General features: G+C 37.9%; 1 protein-coding gene across 1 annotated transcript in view; it reads right to left on the bottom strand.

Moving 5' to 3' along the window:
• Positions 1 to 308: 308 nt before the first annotated feature.
• PLPPR4 (phospholipid phosphatase related 4) overlaps positions 309 to 15,565 on the bottom strand; it is a 53,582-nt gene continuing 38,325 nt past the window's right edge. The window contains exons 3-7 of the mRNA XM_056139036.1: positions 10,192 to 10,321; positions 7,856 to 8,051; positions 5,764 to 5,821; positions 4,896 to 5,069; positions 309 to 1,634 (exon numbers count right to left, since the gene is read on the bottom strand). Of these exons, the coding sequence (XP_055995011.1) occupies positions 309 to 1,634; positions 4,896 to 5,069; positions 5,764 to 5,821; positions 7,856 to 8,051; positions 10,192 to 10,321 (1,884 nt within the window). The remainder of the gene's footprint in view (positions 1,635 to 4,895; positions 5,070 to 5,763; positions 5,822 to 7,855; positions 8,052 to 10,191; positions 10,322 to 15,565) is intronic.

The following is a 15,565-nucleotide window of genomic DNA, read 5'->3' as shown; positions in this document are numbered from 1 at the left end:
TATACATGGAAGGAAACCACTTTTTTTTTCTTTTTGATGATGTCTGAAGAAGTGTCTTCACATTATCACGTTAGGTTCTTGCATTGTGCTTTTCCTTCTCATTGTGAAATCAAGGAACTTGAATGTAAGTAGTCCTCAACAGTCAGTTAATTGGGGATCTGATGGTGGCTAAAATAGTCTGGTGAGAAGGTTTCCCGATCCACTGGATCAGAGCACAGGTAAAATCGACACTGATTTGCTGGGGGGCGGGGAGAGGGGCGGGGTGGTGTTGGGCGGGGCTGTCACCCAAACTACTGAATGGACATCTCTCAATCCTTGTAAGCCCGCGTGGGGGAGGTTCCTTTGTAGAAGATGTTTCGAGTGTTTTCCGGGCTGTTGCCTCGTTCGGGGATTAAGATGATGTTGCCCTTCCTGCGCAGGGTGGAGTCGCGGGAGGAAGACACGGACAGCGTCTCGGAGCCCATCTCGCTGCCCTCGACCGGCGTGACACGGATGGTGGTGATGCCGTGGTGGTGATGCTCGTTGCTGTCAATGTTGCTGCGCTTGCGGTCTCCGGACCCGAAACTGTCCTTCAGGGACTCGCAGCTCTCGGAGTCCCGGTTGAGATCGTTGAGCTCGTACGTCTGGCGCAGGCTGCTCTTCTCGGGCGCTTTCCACTTCCACGAGCCGCTGCCCTCGCCCTCGGTGGACGGGATCTGGATGATGGGCCTGTTGTTCTCTGGGTGCGCCTCGACCCTCACGATCCCGCTGGGCTCGTGGTCCGTCAGGGTTTTGTAGCGGATGGAGCCGGTGCAGGAGACGGAGCTGCCCTCCGTGTTCTTGGGGCTGCTCTGCAGGACACCCTGCTGCTTGGACATTGCGATCACCTGCATGATCCGGGGCTGGCTGTTGCCTCGGTTACACGCTACAGTCTTCTCCGCGGCTTTCAACCACTTGGCGCGAGCAGAGCTGCTTTTGGGGGAGGTGCTGATGTTTTCCTGGGTCTCCTCGGGGATGTGCACCAACTGCGAGGATCCTGGGCGGGACTGAATGGACACTCGGGGGCCACCGGGCATGCTGTTGTTGCACCCGGGGACACTGCCGGGCTGGATCTTGAGGTACTGATTGCCAGGACCGTGGTGGTCTCCGTTGACTCCCACTCTCGACGGCTCTGAGCTTGACCTCATCTCGATGGACCTGGGTGGGGACTGTCCCTGCTCCGTCTCTATGACTTGCAGGGACAGCTTCCGGCTTTCATTCTTATTCTTCCACTGGGTGAGGAGCTGCTTGGACCTTGCCGAATCCATCGAGGCATGGATGGAGGCGTTTCTCCGGACTGGGTCTTCTACAGATGGGGTGTTGGCTCTCGGGAGGGTATTGCTAAAGGTGACCATGTTCTCCTTCCCCATGGGGCTCCGTGGGGTGATGATTTCAACGTCAGCATTGGCTCTTTTGAGGTTGGTCAAGGAGCTAGCATCTCTGGGGTTGCGATTGAGGATGCCTTCGGTGTGAGCAATTCCATCACTGCCACTACCACTTTTGGCAGCTAAAACTCGGTTGGGGTCTTGATTGGGGTCGGTCAGAGATCGAAGGGCTTCTCTGTGCTGAAACATACTCTCTTCGCTAGGAAGAAAGTTCCCCACGGCATACAGACCCTAGTGTTGAAGAGAAACAACATCAAGCACCAAGAGACAGTCAGTGTCCCTACAGAAGTATGTAAAAAAAAAAAAAACCCATGGACTCCATACACATCACCAACACCACAAATAACCAAGAAGTAAACTGAGAATTACTCAGGAAATAGTTTCTAAGTGAAAGAAAGCATGAACCAATAAACACAGAGTAGATTATTAATTATTATTAGTTGGGTTTTCCTTTCCTTTCTCCAGTGGACAGGATAATTTTGAGACTCTCATCCTCTACATCTTTTGCACAACTAAATGTTGTCACCTTGGTATACTCATTTTTTCCCTCTGATTTCAATTTGATCATAGGTCTGTACTTGTACACTAAATTCGTAGTTCTGCAGTAGTACACAGTTTGAAGTTTTATTGAATTCTGTGTTTAGACACAGCATATAAAGTTTTGTTTTCAGACAGATAAGCATTTACATAAGGCCAAAGCTCTGATGAAGAAGTTTTACCCTTTTTGAACATATAACATCTAATCCCTGCTGGATTTTCTGTTTGGGGGATGTGCAAACAGCAGATACTTATTGGTTAACTTCAGTAGCACTGTAGCACTGTCCTGTAGCACTGTCCTCCTGTTCATCAATTTGATTTGCTCGAGCAGGCACCAGTAACGTCTCCATTGTGAGACTTGTTGTTACTGTTTTTGGCATATCGAATACGTCATGGGGAGCTTGGCAGGCTCTGCTGTGCGGGCAGGACGCTCTTGGTAGTTTGTTGGCTCTCTGAGAGGGGCGGAGGAATTGAACCTGGGTCAGCTGATGCAAGGCAAATGCCCTAACCGCTGTGCTATTGCTCCAGGCACATTTTAATTTCAGTAGATAGGACTTGATGTCTACTTTTAAGTAGATATTAAAGTAGACATACTTTTAAGTTCAGTAGGTGGAACTTAATGTCTACTTTTAAGATCTAACCATAAGAATCCATAGATTTGCCATTTTATAGAGTTTAACATGAATAAACAGCATTGGCTGTGAACTGATTACTTTCCAATTTCACATCATAGAATGTAAACAGAAATAGAATGAACTCGTTTCTGACTCCCCAATTACTTAATCCCTTGTTCAAAACTTCTTCTAAATTATATGTATCTAAACTCGGTTGCCGCATCTCCGGGATTAACAGTCCTAATCAAATGTTATGTTAAAATTGTACTTAAAGGTATTAATTTAGAAAAATCTTCCAGTACTTTACTCCTTTACTCTACAAATAAGTTCCGCTTGAATTTTTCAACATTCAGGACCAAGTACTGTGCTTCAAAAACACAGTTGTTTAGTTTTTATTCTGATATAAGGTAGAGAGTTACTACTTTGTATTCTATGTGAAAATATAGATTTCTGAGAGGACACATAATTTGCTAAGCAACAGAAGACTTGAAAAGTCATGGTACTTTTGATTATGGCTCCCAGACCCCATGCAAGTTCCAGGATGTCAAGAATGGATACTGTAAGGCAATGGTAGGCAGTTCTCACTCTCTACACATGTGCACATGTGTGTAGGGTGCTCCCAAGTTTGCTTAAGAGGTTCTGGGTCCCGAGGGCAATTCTGGGCCAGGTCAAGCTGGCAGGAGGTTCAATGCAAGGGCCTGAGACTGAGATGATGCACAGCCCTGAGATGCCAGTGGTGCCCAGGCCACCCTAATGGTGCTGGAGGCCTTCAGGGTTGCATCTTGTGATGCTCGGAGGACCATTTGGTGCCAGGAATTGAATGTGGGTAGGGCTCATGCTGTTGTATTATCTTTTGAATGCTTTTATATTCTTTAACAGACACTGATGATTCATCCATAGTTAATTCAATTCTATGAACATTTCTTAGTGCACAAACTTTATCAATTTCTGTCCCCACTATAGGAAGTAGTGGAGCATGAGATTTGATGTAATAATATTTACTATGCTAATTTTGAAAACAGAAAAGGAATCATTGCTCAATACTTCTAAACTTGTATTATATTATCTTCTAATCCATTTTCTTGCGATGCCTTTCACAGTGGACTCAGACCACATGGTTGAGAATTGTTGCTATAGAAGAACTAATTTTTCTGTCAGTTCATCTCAGTTTTCTGCATATTCTCTCTTCCTCTGCATGCTGGTATATTGGTATTCCTTGATTTCTTCAGTTCTTTTGAATTGGCAGTTTTATATATCTTCAAACATAATAGCATGAATACAAGTAAGTCCATCATTTCCAAATCTATTTCTGATTGCTCTTTGAACTCCAGATTCAACTACTCAACTGCTTCTTGACACTTAAACCTAGCTTGTCAATCCACTTTCCTTTGCAACCTGCTTCATCCCATCATTTGGATGGCCTGCCAATGCACATAGCATCTGCCCAGTCTTCAAGTAAGAAATCCAGACATTTTCTCTTATACCTCCTGTTCCCTCAGCCCCACTTACATTGCTTTTTTAAAATCTCATGTTTATCTTTGAAATATTTCTGAAAAATGTGCATTTTCTTATGCTCAAATGAACTTCCTTCTTTCTTCACACCAAGAAACTCTCATGTTTTAAAATATACAACACTTCTACAAAGGCTTATTTAATTGAACTTTTTTTTCCTACAAGCACTTCATCCATATCCTGTTATATCAGTTAATACATTATAACCACTTATATTAGTATTTAATCTGTAAACTACTTGAGGATGTGTCTTATTCTCAATGTTATAATACTCAAGATAACAATGCCATAATTTGTTGAATCAATGTAAAAATAATGGGTACATGCATGAGTTAATGAGATGGATATTTTCAGTTTCTTTTGCAGAAGCTATTTTCTTTGAAAGAAAATCAAGCCTGAAAACAGAGTACTTGTAAATAATTCAGGATTAGTAGATGATAGTTATGTTCTGTTACTATTGTTTTTTGTTGTCTATGTTATATAATAGTCTACAAAACTTTCACTTTCACTAATTTTACTTCTACTAATAATATTCATTTTCCTCTTCTATAAAGCTGTACTAAAAGTATCAGTGGCTTTTTTGGGTGGGAAGGAGTTTAAAGATAAAATACTTTAATCCTTCTAAAATATCAGTTTTTCATCCATGATAAAAATTAAATTTACATACACACATATATTTACACACTCATATGCCTTTTGGAAGTGGGATACCTGTTTTGGCTAAGATTAGTGATGCAATTAGAATATGACTAAATTATAGAATGAAATAGCATGTTTTTCTATATTAAGCATTATCAAGTAATAACAACAATAATCATAGACTGTTTACCAAGTACAGAGCAATTCCTCCTCCTATTAAAAAGCCACAATAGACATCCACTGGGTGGTTCTTATACTGAGTTATTCGTGTTAGCCCACAGATAATTCCACAGATGATAAATGTGAAGACCAAGAGAGGCTTCAGAAGCTTAGAAGAATCCGTTAATGTGGAATTGAAGTACATCTTAAAAATGAAAAACAAAGGGTAAGTACGTTAGCAAGGTCATCCTATTATGTTATAAGCAAGTTAAACTCAAAATCCTAATGATTGTTACACTTGACATCATACCCAAGCCATTATTATGTTTTATACTTGACAAAAAGAAACTGTATGATCAAATGCTTTAAGCAAGTCAGACATCTCATTTATCTACATGGAAGTTTGAAAAGAAAAGTCTGATCAGTTCAGTGAGCAGGGTAACTATTTGGTATATATAACTATAATTGTTAAATAATTTGTTTCTTTTTTTCACATAAGATGTCACTCATGGCTATAGTAGTAAATATAATGTGATGATTCATTAGCAATTATCACATTTACTCTATGAAGTGACATGAATACAGAGCACTTAAAAATAAAAGGTGTGTACTTTTAATGCAATTCTTGTTTATATCATTCACTTTGTAGTTTACAGTACTTTTCATGAAGTATAATATTGTATTATGTAGATAACAAGATTTTTGACTATATAGAAAAATTATTGAAATATTCTTTATAGTAGCATCCCATTTCTTCTTTTCATGCCATTGTGTGCAAGGTTTGCTGGAATAACATTTACTTTTTATTACTGCATGGTTGGATACCATAATTAGACACCTGAGGAGAGCATCGATTCTCTGCTTTTCTGGCAGTTTGGCTTAAAGACCAAGTTACTTACCGACACATATACAGCCGCAAAGGCAGCGAGAGTTGCATGTTGAGAAGGGAATGATTTTCTGTCAAAGAAAAAGTCAAATTATTCTTTCTGTTCAGAAACACTGTTAACAACTCTATCAAGTACATAGGGTGGTTAAAATGTTCAACTTCACAGCCACAAGACAACCAATAATAACTTTAATTTGTTTAGTTTTCTGGATAAAGAGCTGGATACAGTAATCACTGCTGATCTTCATTAATATTTACATTAGTTAATAAATGTGATACAGTTTTCATATAAAACCCTAGCTCTATAAGGAATTACTTTGTTACACCTCTGGATTGACAACTGATAAAAAATGGATTAGAAAACATTATAGTTGTTATTTGATATAAGAATCTATAATTTAAAACTAAAATTTAATAAAGCCTGGAATTTTAAAGCTTTAAGATTTTTTTCTTAAAAAAATGTTCTTAAGTATATGGTTTCAATTTCAGAAAAATCTAAGATGCAATTATGTTTTCACAGAAGTGGGTTCAAGTTTATTCTTATACTTTAAAAACCCCCTGAAAAATTTAATGAACTGTATCTTTGTATATTCCACTTTGAACTAATTATCATCTTGAGGCTCAGAGAGGTGAGAGAGTTTGAGAGAGGCTAAACAGAGAAGAGTGGGGGCAATTCTAAAAGTATGACAGAATAAAGGAGAACTTTTCTTAAGTGAGTAAAATAAAAATAAAGAAGAGAAAAAAAATTCAGAATATGACTCAGCAATAGGGTCATGCTTTACTTTCCATGAGGCTCTAGGTTCTATCCCATCAACACATACACACAGAGCATAGAAAAAATAAAATTCAGTTCTATTGCTATCCTCCTAGTTATTTTATACCCAGCAAAAAAGATTACCATTCAATTAAATATAAAAGCGGGAGGAAAAATGAGGATCTATAGGATGTAGACCTTAGTAATAATTTTTTGTTATTCTTCTGTAATTTATTTATTGGACATTATATTTCTTGAAATTCTTGGACATTATATTTCTTCATACAGGTTTGTTTATATTGATTGAAAAAAGGCTGCCTTGGGTATTTATTTATTTATTTTACTTTTTCTGTTTCTTAGTTCAGTTATGGATTATACAGGGTACATACATGAAGTGCCAGATAATATTCTTTAAAAAAAATCTATAGGGCTGGAGTAATACTGCAGCAGGTAGGATGCTTGCCTTGCACGGGGTCAGACTGGATTTGGTTCCTGGTACCACATATGGTCCCAGAGCCCCCCTGAGTACCACTGGGTGTGACCCCAAAACAAAAACAAAAATCTATCAAAAGGGGATCAAAGAGATAAATCTAAGGTCTAGAATATGTGCTTTGCACATGACTTGGGAGTAACTCCTAGAAATGCTTGAGGCCCCATGTAGTGGCAAACAATGTGCATGTCTCTGAAGTACAGCCAGGTGTTCTCCTTGCCTCCCTGCCCCTGCCCCCACAATAAACAAGTTTATTGAAAGGGGAAGGGCTGGAGCGATAGCCCAGCAGGTAGGGCGTTTGCCTTGCATGCAGCGGACCCGAGTTCGATTTCTTTGCCCCTCTCAGAGAGCCAGGAAAGCTACTGAGAGTATCTCACTCGAGGCAAGGCCTGGCAAGCTACCCATGACGTATTCGATATGCCAAACACAGTAACAACAAGTCTCACAATGGAGACGTCACTGGGCCCGCTCGAGCAAATCTCGACAGGAGGACAGTGCTACTGAAAGGAAAATTCACATTTTCCAACAAGCATATAATGAAATGGAAATATCATATATGTTTTAATGTTCCACTTAAGTCACTACAAGATGCGTAATGATAATAAACATTGAGGGATTAAATGAGATAAAAACAAAAAGCAAAAATGCAGCCTGATGATACAAAGATAAAATGTTAGGCTGAAAGTTGGAGACAGAGAGAAGGATCAGGAATGAGCTATAAATGAACTCCTATGCTATAATCACAAAAGAGATTGCTGATTTGAAAAGATCAGTTACAAAATTTTTGTAACTATGATACCCATAGCTATTACTAAGCAATGAAAATACGGACATAGGAGCTTTTAAATATAAATCTCTAACCTGCCACTATTAATAACAGTGAGATCAGATCCTGAGCAAATATCTTCCACAATGTAGGAATTTTCTTTGCAAGATACATTCAGAGAAGTATAGTTTGGTTTACACACTGTAAGAAAGTATGGGGCCTGATAGCCTGTGGACAGCTGGATGATATCTGTAATGAGAGCTGTAGAACATAGCCCGAAAACATGTACTCCTAGAAGTAAAAAGAAAGTGTTATCGAGTTAGTGCCAAAAGCTTAAGTCATGTCATCATCAATCATGTTTATTGTACATTATTATAACAATTTGTTGTGATCATTTTTTTGGAGTTTATTTTGAGAATATGGAACATAAATCCCTAAACTTCTAAACAGATAATTTATGTCAAAATAAAGTCACTGATTATATTCATAGCAGTTCTTTTGTGTCATTTTGTAAGTTGAGTTGCAAAAGGGACAATTTTTGATATGAATAACCAAAGGTACTTGTCAGATATCTAATATGTTAAAATGACAAGCTTATGACTTTTTAAAGCATAAAAATGTGGAGATTGAAAAACCTTCGAGTTGCAAGACTGGAAGCAGTTTAAAATTAAATTAAAAAATATTTAAAAGTTTGAGTATTCTTAAAATATTAAGAATATTTAGTTAGCTTGCTTCAACTTCCAGAGGTTTTTCTTTCTTGCAGATTCCAACTCTAGCCATAGTTACCAAAATACTACAAAATTAGTTTTAATTCACTCCAAGCTGTAGTGTTACAGGAATGCAAATTAAAATATAGAGAGCACAAACAGATCCTATTATGGAAATAATAATATCTTGGGTCAAGGACTGTGGCACCTTCTTGCATGTCTGCAAATAGACTTTAAAAAATTATTTCAAATCCATCACTTTCTTTGTCACCTGGGCTGGCCTTAAAGCCACCAATTCACAAATCTTGCCTGTATGGGCACTCAGATTCCATCTCTGCTCTCAGTGACTAGCCTTGGGAGTCTAACTCTCCTCACTTCATCATCTCTAAGGAGCCTATGCCCTCTTTGTCAACATCCAGGATCACACTTATGTTCACATTCATGATTTTCTCAGAGAAACCTCTGTGAGAGGTACCACGGTTAATCCTTGAGTGGATTCTTCTAGTCCAAGGTTATAGGCTTGCAAATGACCCTGGTTTGCACATTCCTTCACTGCTTGTTATCACACAATCAGAGAATCTCAATTCCTTCTCCACTCACTCACTTGAAATTCAGAGCACACAGCCTTTATTTCTAATATCTAACAACTGCAAGCTGTTGGAGAGGAATATGGCCAGGCAGAGAAGCCCAGCCCTTATTTCTGCTGCCAGATGGGACTCCCACAGAAGATGGGGCCTCTAGCTCTGCACCACCCTCAGTCAGGCATTTCAACTTGATTAAGTGCCGCGTTATCTATAATTTTTTGTTTGGTATATATCTGATGACGTATACACCTTATTTCTTTCTTTCTTTATTTATTGCTTTTAGTTTCCTTTATTTGTGATTTAGCCTATTCTTATGTTGCTTAGAGGAGTCAAGTCTAAAGTACAATTTAAGATATATGGGTTTTTTTTCTATAGGGAGCAAAAATTGAATTTAAACATCTGTTAGACTCTAAATGAAATGATATCTTCCTTTGAGTTGAAAGGTTCCAGGTAAAATTAACCTGTTACTGATATTGATAATGAACATAAAACAATCCCATTGATATGATATAATGTGAGTTGATTACTCAACTCAGATAAAGACCTCTGACTTGAAATTGTCCCTGTGCTAATCACAGGAAATGCATGAACTTGATTCAGATGCTTGGCAGCCATGTTTATGGATTCTCCTTAGATCTCATATGAATAGAAGGTGATGGCAGAGGATGTCATCAAGGACAAATAGTCATGACACCGCACTCTATGGTGACATTTTCATACATAATAATTTCTGGACAAAAGCACCTCAGAAGAGTTGAAATGGAGTCACCAATGTGGCAAAAGTAATTTCTGAAAGTTATTCATTCATTCTTGGCTTGCTGACATTTGTTCTCTATTTAAAAAATGACCATGGATCCACGGAAACCATTTTAAAGTAAATATATGTTTCAACCAGAGCTAGGACAAAAAATATACTGAAAAATATTTGCCTCCAGTCTCAAAACAAGGAGTCTAACAGTAAATAACACATTTCATATAAAAAATGCAAAATTTTGATGTTTTCACAATTTTTGTATTGTGTAAAATTCATCATGTACCCAAAATTATACCTCTAAGCTATAGCTTTTAGAACTTACTATCTGTAATTAAATATAACCTTTCTACTTAAAAAATCCTTTCTTTGTGCCTCCCCACACCCACCAACGAATCTGACAGCTCTTCTAAGAAAAGAGTTGAAGTTGCAGCCTCCAGCATTAATGTTGGGCTCCAGTCCAACCCCGTTTCTTCTTTTGGATAGGCAACAGTAGAGAATTCCTTCCCCTACCATAATCTGCAAAAAAAAAAAAAGATAGAGATAGAGAGGTTCAGAAAGTGGATTCAACGGTATAAGTGAATAATTTATCTCATAACATATCATCAGTTTTGCAAAGGTGAAGAAATTGCTATTGTTAAAACATTCTAAGCTATGAGCAATATATCCTGAGCATTTGAAGGAGCAGAGAGCTAGGGCAATCAGGGCACCTCAAAGACCATTACTTGTTTTGTACTCCTAACATATTAGTTAAGAGTGCGACAGCATCCTGGTGTTTCAATGTGGTTAAGACACATGGTCCCTTTCTTTAATCACACCCACTAACACCTAATTGAGTAATCACATGTTTACTGATTGACTCTAATTTTTATCCTTAAAACCAGGAAAACATAATGTTTGGGGGAATAAAATGTTCCAGTGTTAAAATCAGAAACATTTAGTAGATTGTTTTAATAAACTGCCTTGGGGATTGAACAGAAGGATCAGTTTATAAAAGGAATGCATAAGGGTAGAAAAGTTCTAATTCAAAACAGCCGTTCCCCCCAAACATATTAAAATTCAGTTTTATCTAAAAAAATTCTGCATTCACCAATATATTTTACAGAAACCCATAACGCAGCCAACACACACCTGCAATTATTGAATTTTTTTCTATTTAGTTACTGAAATTGAGGTGCTAAGGGGAATTTGCTTGTTTGTTCTAGTTTTATGGCCACACTTAGCTGTGTTTTGGACTTACTCCTGGCTTTCTGTTTAGGATCCTCTTGGTGGACTCAGGAGATCATATGGGATACTGGGGATTGAACCAAGTTCTGCCTGGTGAGGCCAAATTGCCCTACCCATCTATACTCTCTCTCTGCCTCTGAGGATCTAAGTTTTAAATTTCATTTCCTTATATTTAATTATTTAAATTTTAAATTAATCTGTATTTTAAATGAAATAGTCATAGATGGCTAATACTCTCTGGAGAGTACAGATTATAAAAGAATATAAAAATAAACAGAGTAGTATTTTCTACATATGATATATTTAGAAAATGTGTTTACACTGAACCAAATCCAATACTCTAGTATCAGAAGAATTATTTTAAGACAAAGAAGAGTACATTTGCTGTGGTATTTCAGAACGTAAGACATAAGTGAGAGAACTCAATATATTTTTGGCATCATTTTCTTCAAGAAAATTTTCATGTAACTCCTTTCTATACCTTAAACTGAATTCTATCTGCTTTTATATTCCCTAGCAACTCACTCTTTTCTCTAGTATAGCTTTTAGAGGACACCAATTTTTGTTTGTTTATCTCTCACTAGACTGGAATCTTCTGAAGGTAGAACCATTTCTTATTTATCTTTTATCTGCACTGACAAGCATATTGAGCACTGCAGAATCTGCACTGGCTACCTTCACTATGACATTTCCCTGGGCTAACTTTTCTAGGCATGTGGGTTTAGATATATTCGGTTGTTCTGAATAAGAAAAGCAAAAATTTAAATTGAGTTTTATTTATAAAATATATTCAAATATTTGGGGGCACGAGAGATTTTATAGTGAGTTGGGCATTTGCCTTGCATGTGGCTGGCCAGGGTTTGATCCCTCAGCATCACGTATTTCCACCAGGAGTGACTCCCAAACCGAGAGTCAAGATTAAGCTCCGAGCACAACCAAGTATGGCTCAAAACCAAAATCAATGAAAATATTTGGGGTTATAATACCTAAGATATTATTGTGAAATCAGAATTTGAATCTCTGTAGTGTGAAATATGGAGTTACATAAGACGCATTTACGTGACATCATGCCACTTTAACATAACACTAATCCAAGTTTAAGGCCTGAAAGCAGATTTCTGAGAGAAACTTCCAAGTTTCCATGACTTGTTTGATATCTACTTTATAAAATATTGAAACCAGTTTGTTTTTGTCAGTGTGTAGGGACACACTGCAATCCATGCTTGGAGTGCTGAGGAGATAATCTAGGAGATACTTGCCAATGAAGCCATATGGCTTGAATAATGGGCGTCTAAGATGTGACTGAGCTGCTAGGGACTATCAGGACCATACCTGTGTAGTGCTTAATTTAAAGCTGCAGGGCTATACCCAGTGGTTCTGGCACTAGGCATTGCTGGGGTCTGAGCTTTGGTGCTGGTCCCTGATTTTGAGGAAAAAAAAACTGACATCATTTTGATGAACTTCTGCTTTGAATCTTCAGTCTGCCTCATGTCTTTCTTGATGGTGTTTGTGTAACTTTAAACAGTCTTTTATAACAGTTGGGGAAAGTTTTGGGTCAGAAAGGCAGTGCTCAGATCTTACTCCTTGCCTCAGTGATCAGGAGTCACTCCTTGTGTGTTCTGGGGACCATATGTGGTGCTGAGCATCAAACCTGGATTAGCTGTACTATCTGTACTATCTCTGCACTATCTCGCCAGGTCTAAAAAAATCTTAATTTGTATGCAAGTATTTTTAATGGAACTCTACCTATGATCATACATGCATAAAAGTAAAGCAGCACATGTAATATACTCCTTTTAGATCAAAAAAAGAAAAATGGCAAAATGAATTTTTGAAATTATTATACATTGACTTTGTTAACGCTGCCATATTGGTAGCTCTTTCAGGGTCAGGAGAATGGGATCCATTGTATTTACTGGTTTTGGCATATCGAATACACGGGTAGCTTCCCAGGCTCTGCCGTGTGGGCAAAACACTCTCAGTAGCTTGCCAGGTTCTCCGAGAGGGATAGAGGCTTTTAGGGCGGCCTCTAATTGCCCTGACAGGTGTTCCCATGCTTCAAACCATATTTCAGTGCATTCAAGAACGTCATGAACTTGAGAATGTCATGTGACGACTGCAATGGGAAGGAATGGGAGTGAAGATAGAAGGTCGGCAACTACACAACCTGCGCTTTGCTGATGACATCGTTCTTATAACCCCAAACATCAGTCAAGCAGCACAAATGCTAGCCGACTTCGACTGTGAGTGTGGAAGGGTCGGTCTACAGCTGAATCTAACAAAGACAATGTTTATGAAAAATGTCTTGTTCCTGACGTTCCATTCACTCTCAATGGGATGAACATCTCCGAATGCAACAGTTATGTGTACCTAGGTCGAGAAGTCAACATGACAAATAACCTGGCACCTGAGTTGCACAAGAGGAAGAGAGCGGCTTGGAATGCCTTCAAGAACATCGAAGAAATAGCTAAGAGGATGAGAACCTCCGGCTCCGGGTACATCTCATCCATTCCACTGTTCTTCCTGCATTAACGTATGCCTCAGAGACCTGGGCCTATGAAAATAGGATGAGAACACTATTCAGGTCTCCCAAAGAGGAATCGAAAGAGCTATGCTTGGAGTATCACGCTTCACTCAAATGAGAGAAAGAATCTGGAGTTCCCACCTTCATCGATGATCAAGAATCAGGGACACTGTCTCATTTGCCAAAGTGTTGAAAATCAGATGGGCTGGATACGTAATGAGATTTGGAAATGACCACTGGACTAGAGCCATTACCGACTGGATTCCACGGGATATCAAAAGATCATGTGGCCGCCCACTTATGAGATGGTGAGACTTCTTCTTCAAGCTCCTGAATGATCAATTTGAGGCTCTTTGTGTTTCTTACCACTGGGCTACATTAGCACACGACAGGGATGAATGGAGACTTTGCTGGCACCCACTCGAGCGAATCGATGGATAATGGGATGTAAAGTGATCAAGTGATTATACATTGACTTAATTATTTCATGCAATATAATGCTACACTATTACTTTAAGTTAGACATGGAAACAATTGGTTCTATATTCTACACAGATAAATGCTACCTGATCTACCACACATACAGAATAAAATAATAGTTATGACGAATTCATCATTTCAAAAAAATTGACCACTTGTTCCTGAAGTATTGTAATATGATTAAAATAGAATGGTTTTATAGTCATAACTTTCATCTTATTTCTGTGAAAATTTTTGTTGTTCTTTCCAATTACATTTATTATTCTTGTCCATGAATGATAAATCATAAGAAGTTACTAATCCAGTGCTACTAGGGAAATGTACCTATCTGCAGCACAAACATCATTATCTCAAATGACCTTTAGATTTTAGTTTTTCTTAGTTAAATATTCTCAAAACATATTAAGGGAGACCTTCCCAGCATTGACTTGATTGTGTGACATGAACAGAAATTTTCTATAAATATTTTGACAGCATCTAACTTTCCCTGTTTCTAAGAAACACATCAATTCTTCTCCTGTATCACTGCTTCAGTTAATCTTGATCTATAAGTCAGCCCATAGATGTTTGAAAATGTTATATTAGATTTTAAGATAGAATTCTCCTCAGTTAAAAGGAAGTCATTATCTTATATATTTTCATTATTCCTATTTCTTTCCTTGATCTGGACTGCCTATTACCATGTTGTGATATTAGTTTCAGAGTTCAGTTCTCCATATAGAATTGTGTTGTTACTGTCATTTGTAAATAGGAAACTATTTACGAGATGTATATTTTTAAAGTATTCAGATTATCTCATACACAGCTAGAAAAACAATTATTTTTCATGTCAAATATCATAACAGATTTTTTGTTATTTTTTTTAAGAATTCTGCAGTGACTTTTACAGGGGAGATGTAGACAGGAAAAAAAATGCTTATTTTTACAAGGACACTGACTTTAGAATAGTCTCCAGAAGGATAACTCACAATCCAAAATGTTTTATAAAAACAACAGAACAAAAAAATGTAACTTTCACAATAGTATCTTCAGTGTTTTCATTTTCAGTTAATGTTTTTGTAAATCCTAAAACAATTAAATATTCTATATTTTGACCACATGGTGTTCTAAAACTAAAGTTGTGTTTTAGGAACTACAGTTTTTTAAAAGCATTCTTCTATAAAATACTTGTATTTTCGTGTCAATTTTTATGAAGTTTTTTTTTGTTCTTTTTTTTTTTTTGCTTTTTGGGTCACACCCGGCGATGCACAGGGGTTACTCCTGGTTCACGCACTCAAGTATCACTCCTGGCGATGGGGACCATATGGGATGCCGGGAATCAAACCTGGATGCAAGGCAAACACCCTACCTGCTGTGCTGTCACTCCAGGCCCTAAAGATTTATTTTAAACCCTGTTATTTTCTCTGAAAAATAATCTCCAAAGAACTGAACAAAATGTTTTCTTATTGCTTTTAAAAATAAAAATTTAATGTTAAGGATGAAAATATGCAATCTAAGAGATGATGTCTCTCTAGTTATAGAGAGAATAAGAT

This window comes from Sorex fumeus, unplaced genomic scaffold (genome assembly GCF_029834395.1).
Source record: "Sorex fumeus unplaced genomic scaffold, SorFum_2.1 ptg000131l, whole genome shotgun sequence".
NCBI lineage: Eukaryota > Metazoa > Chordata > Mammalia > Eulipotyphla > Soricidae > Sorex > Sorex fumeus.
The sequence above is the reverse complement of the archived record's forward strand: the minus strand, read 5'-3'. Positions and strand labels throughout refer to the sequence as shown.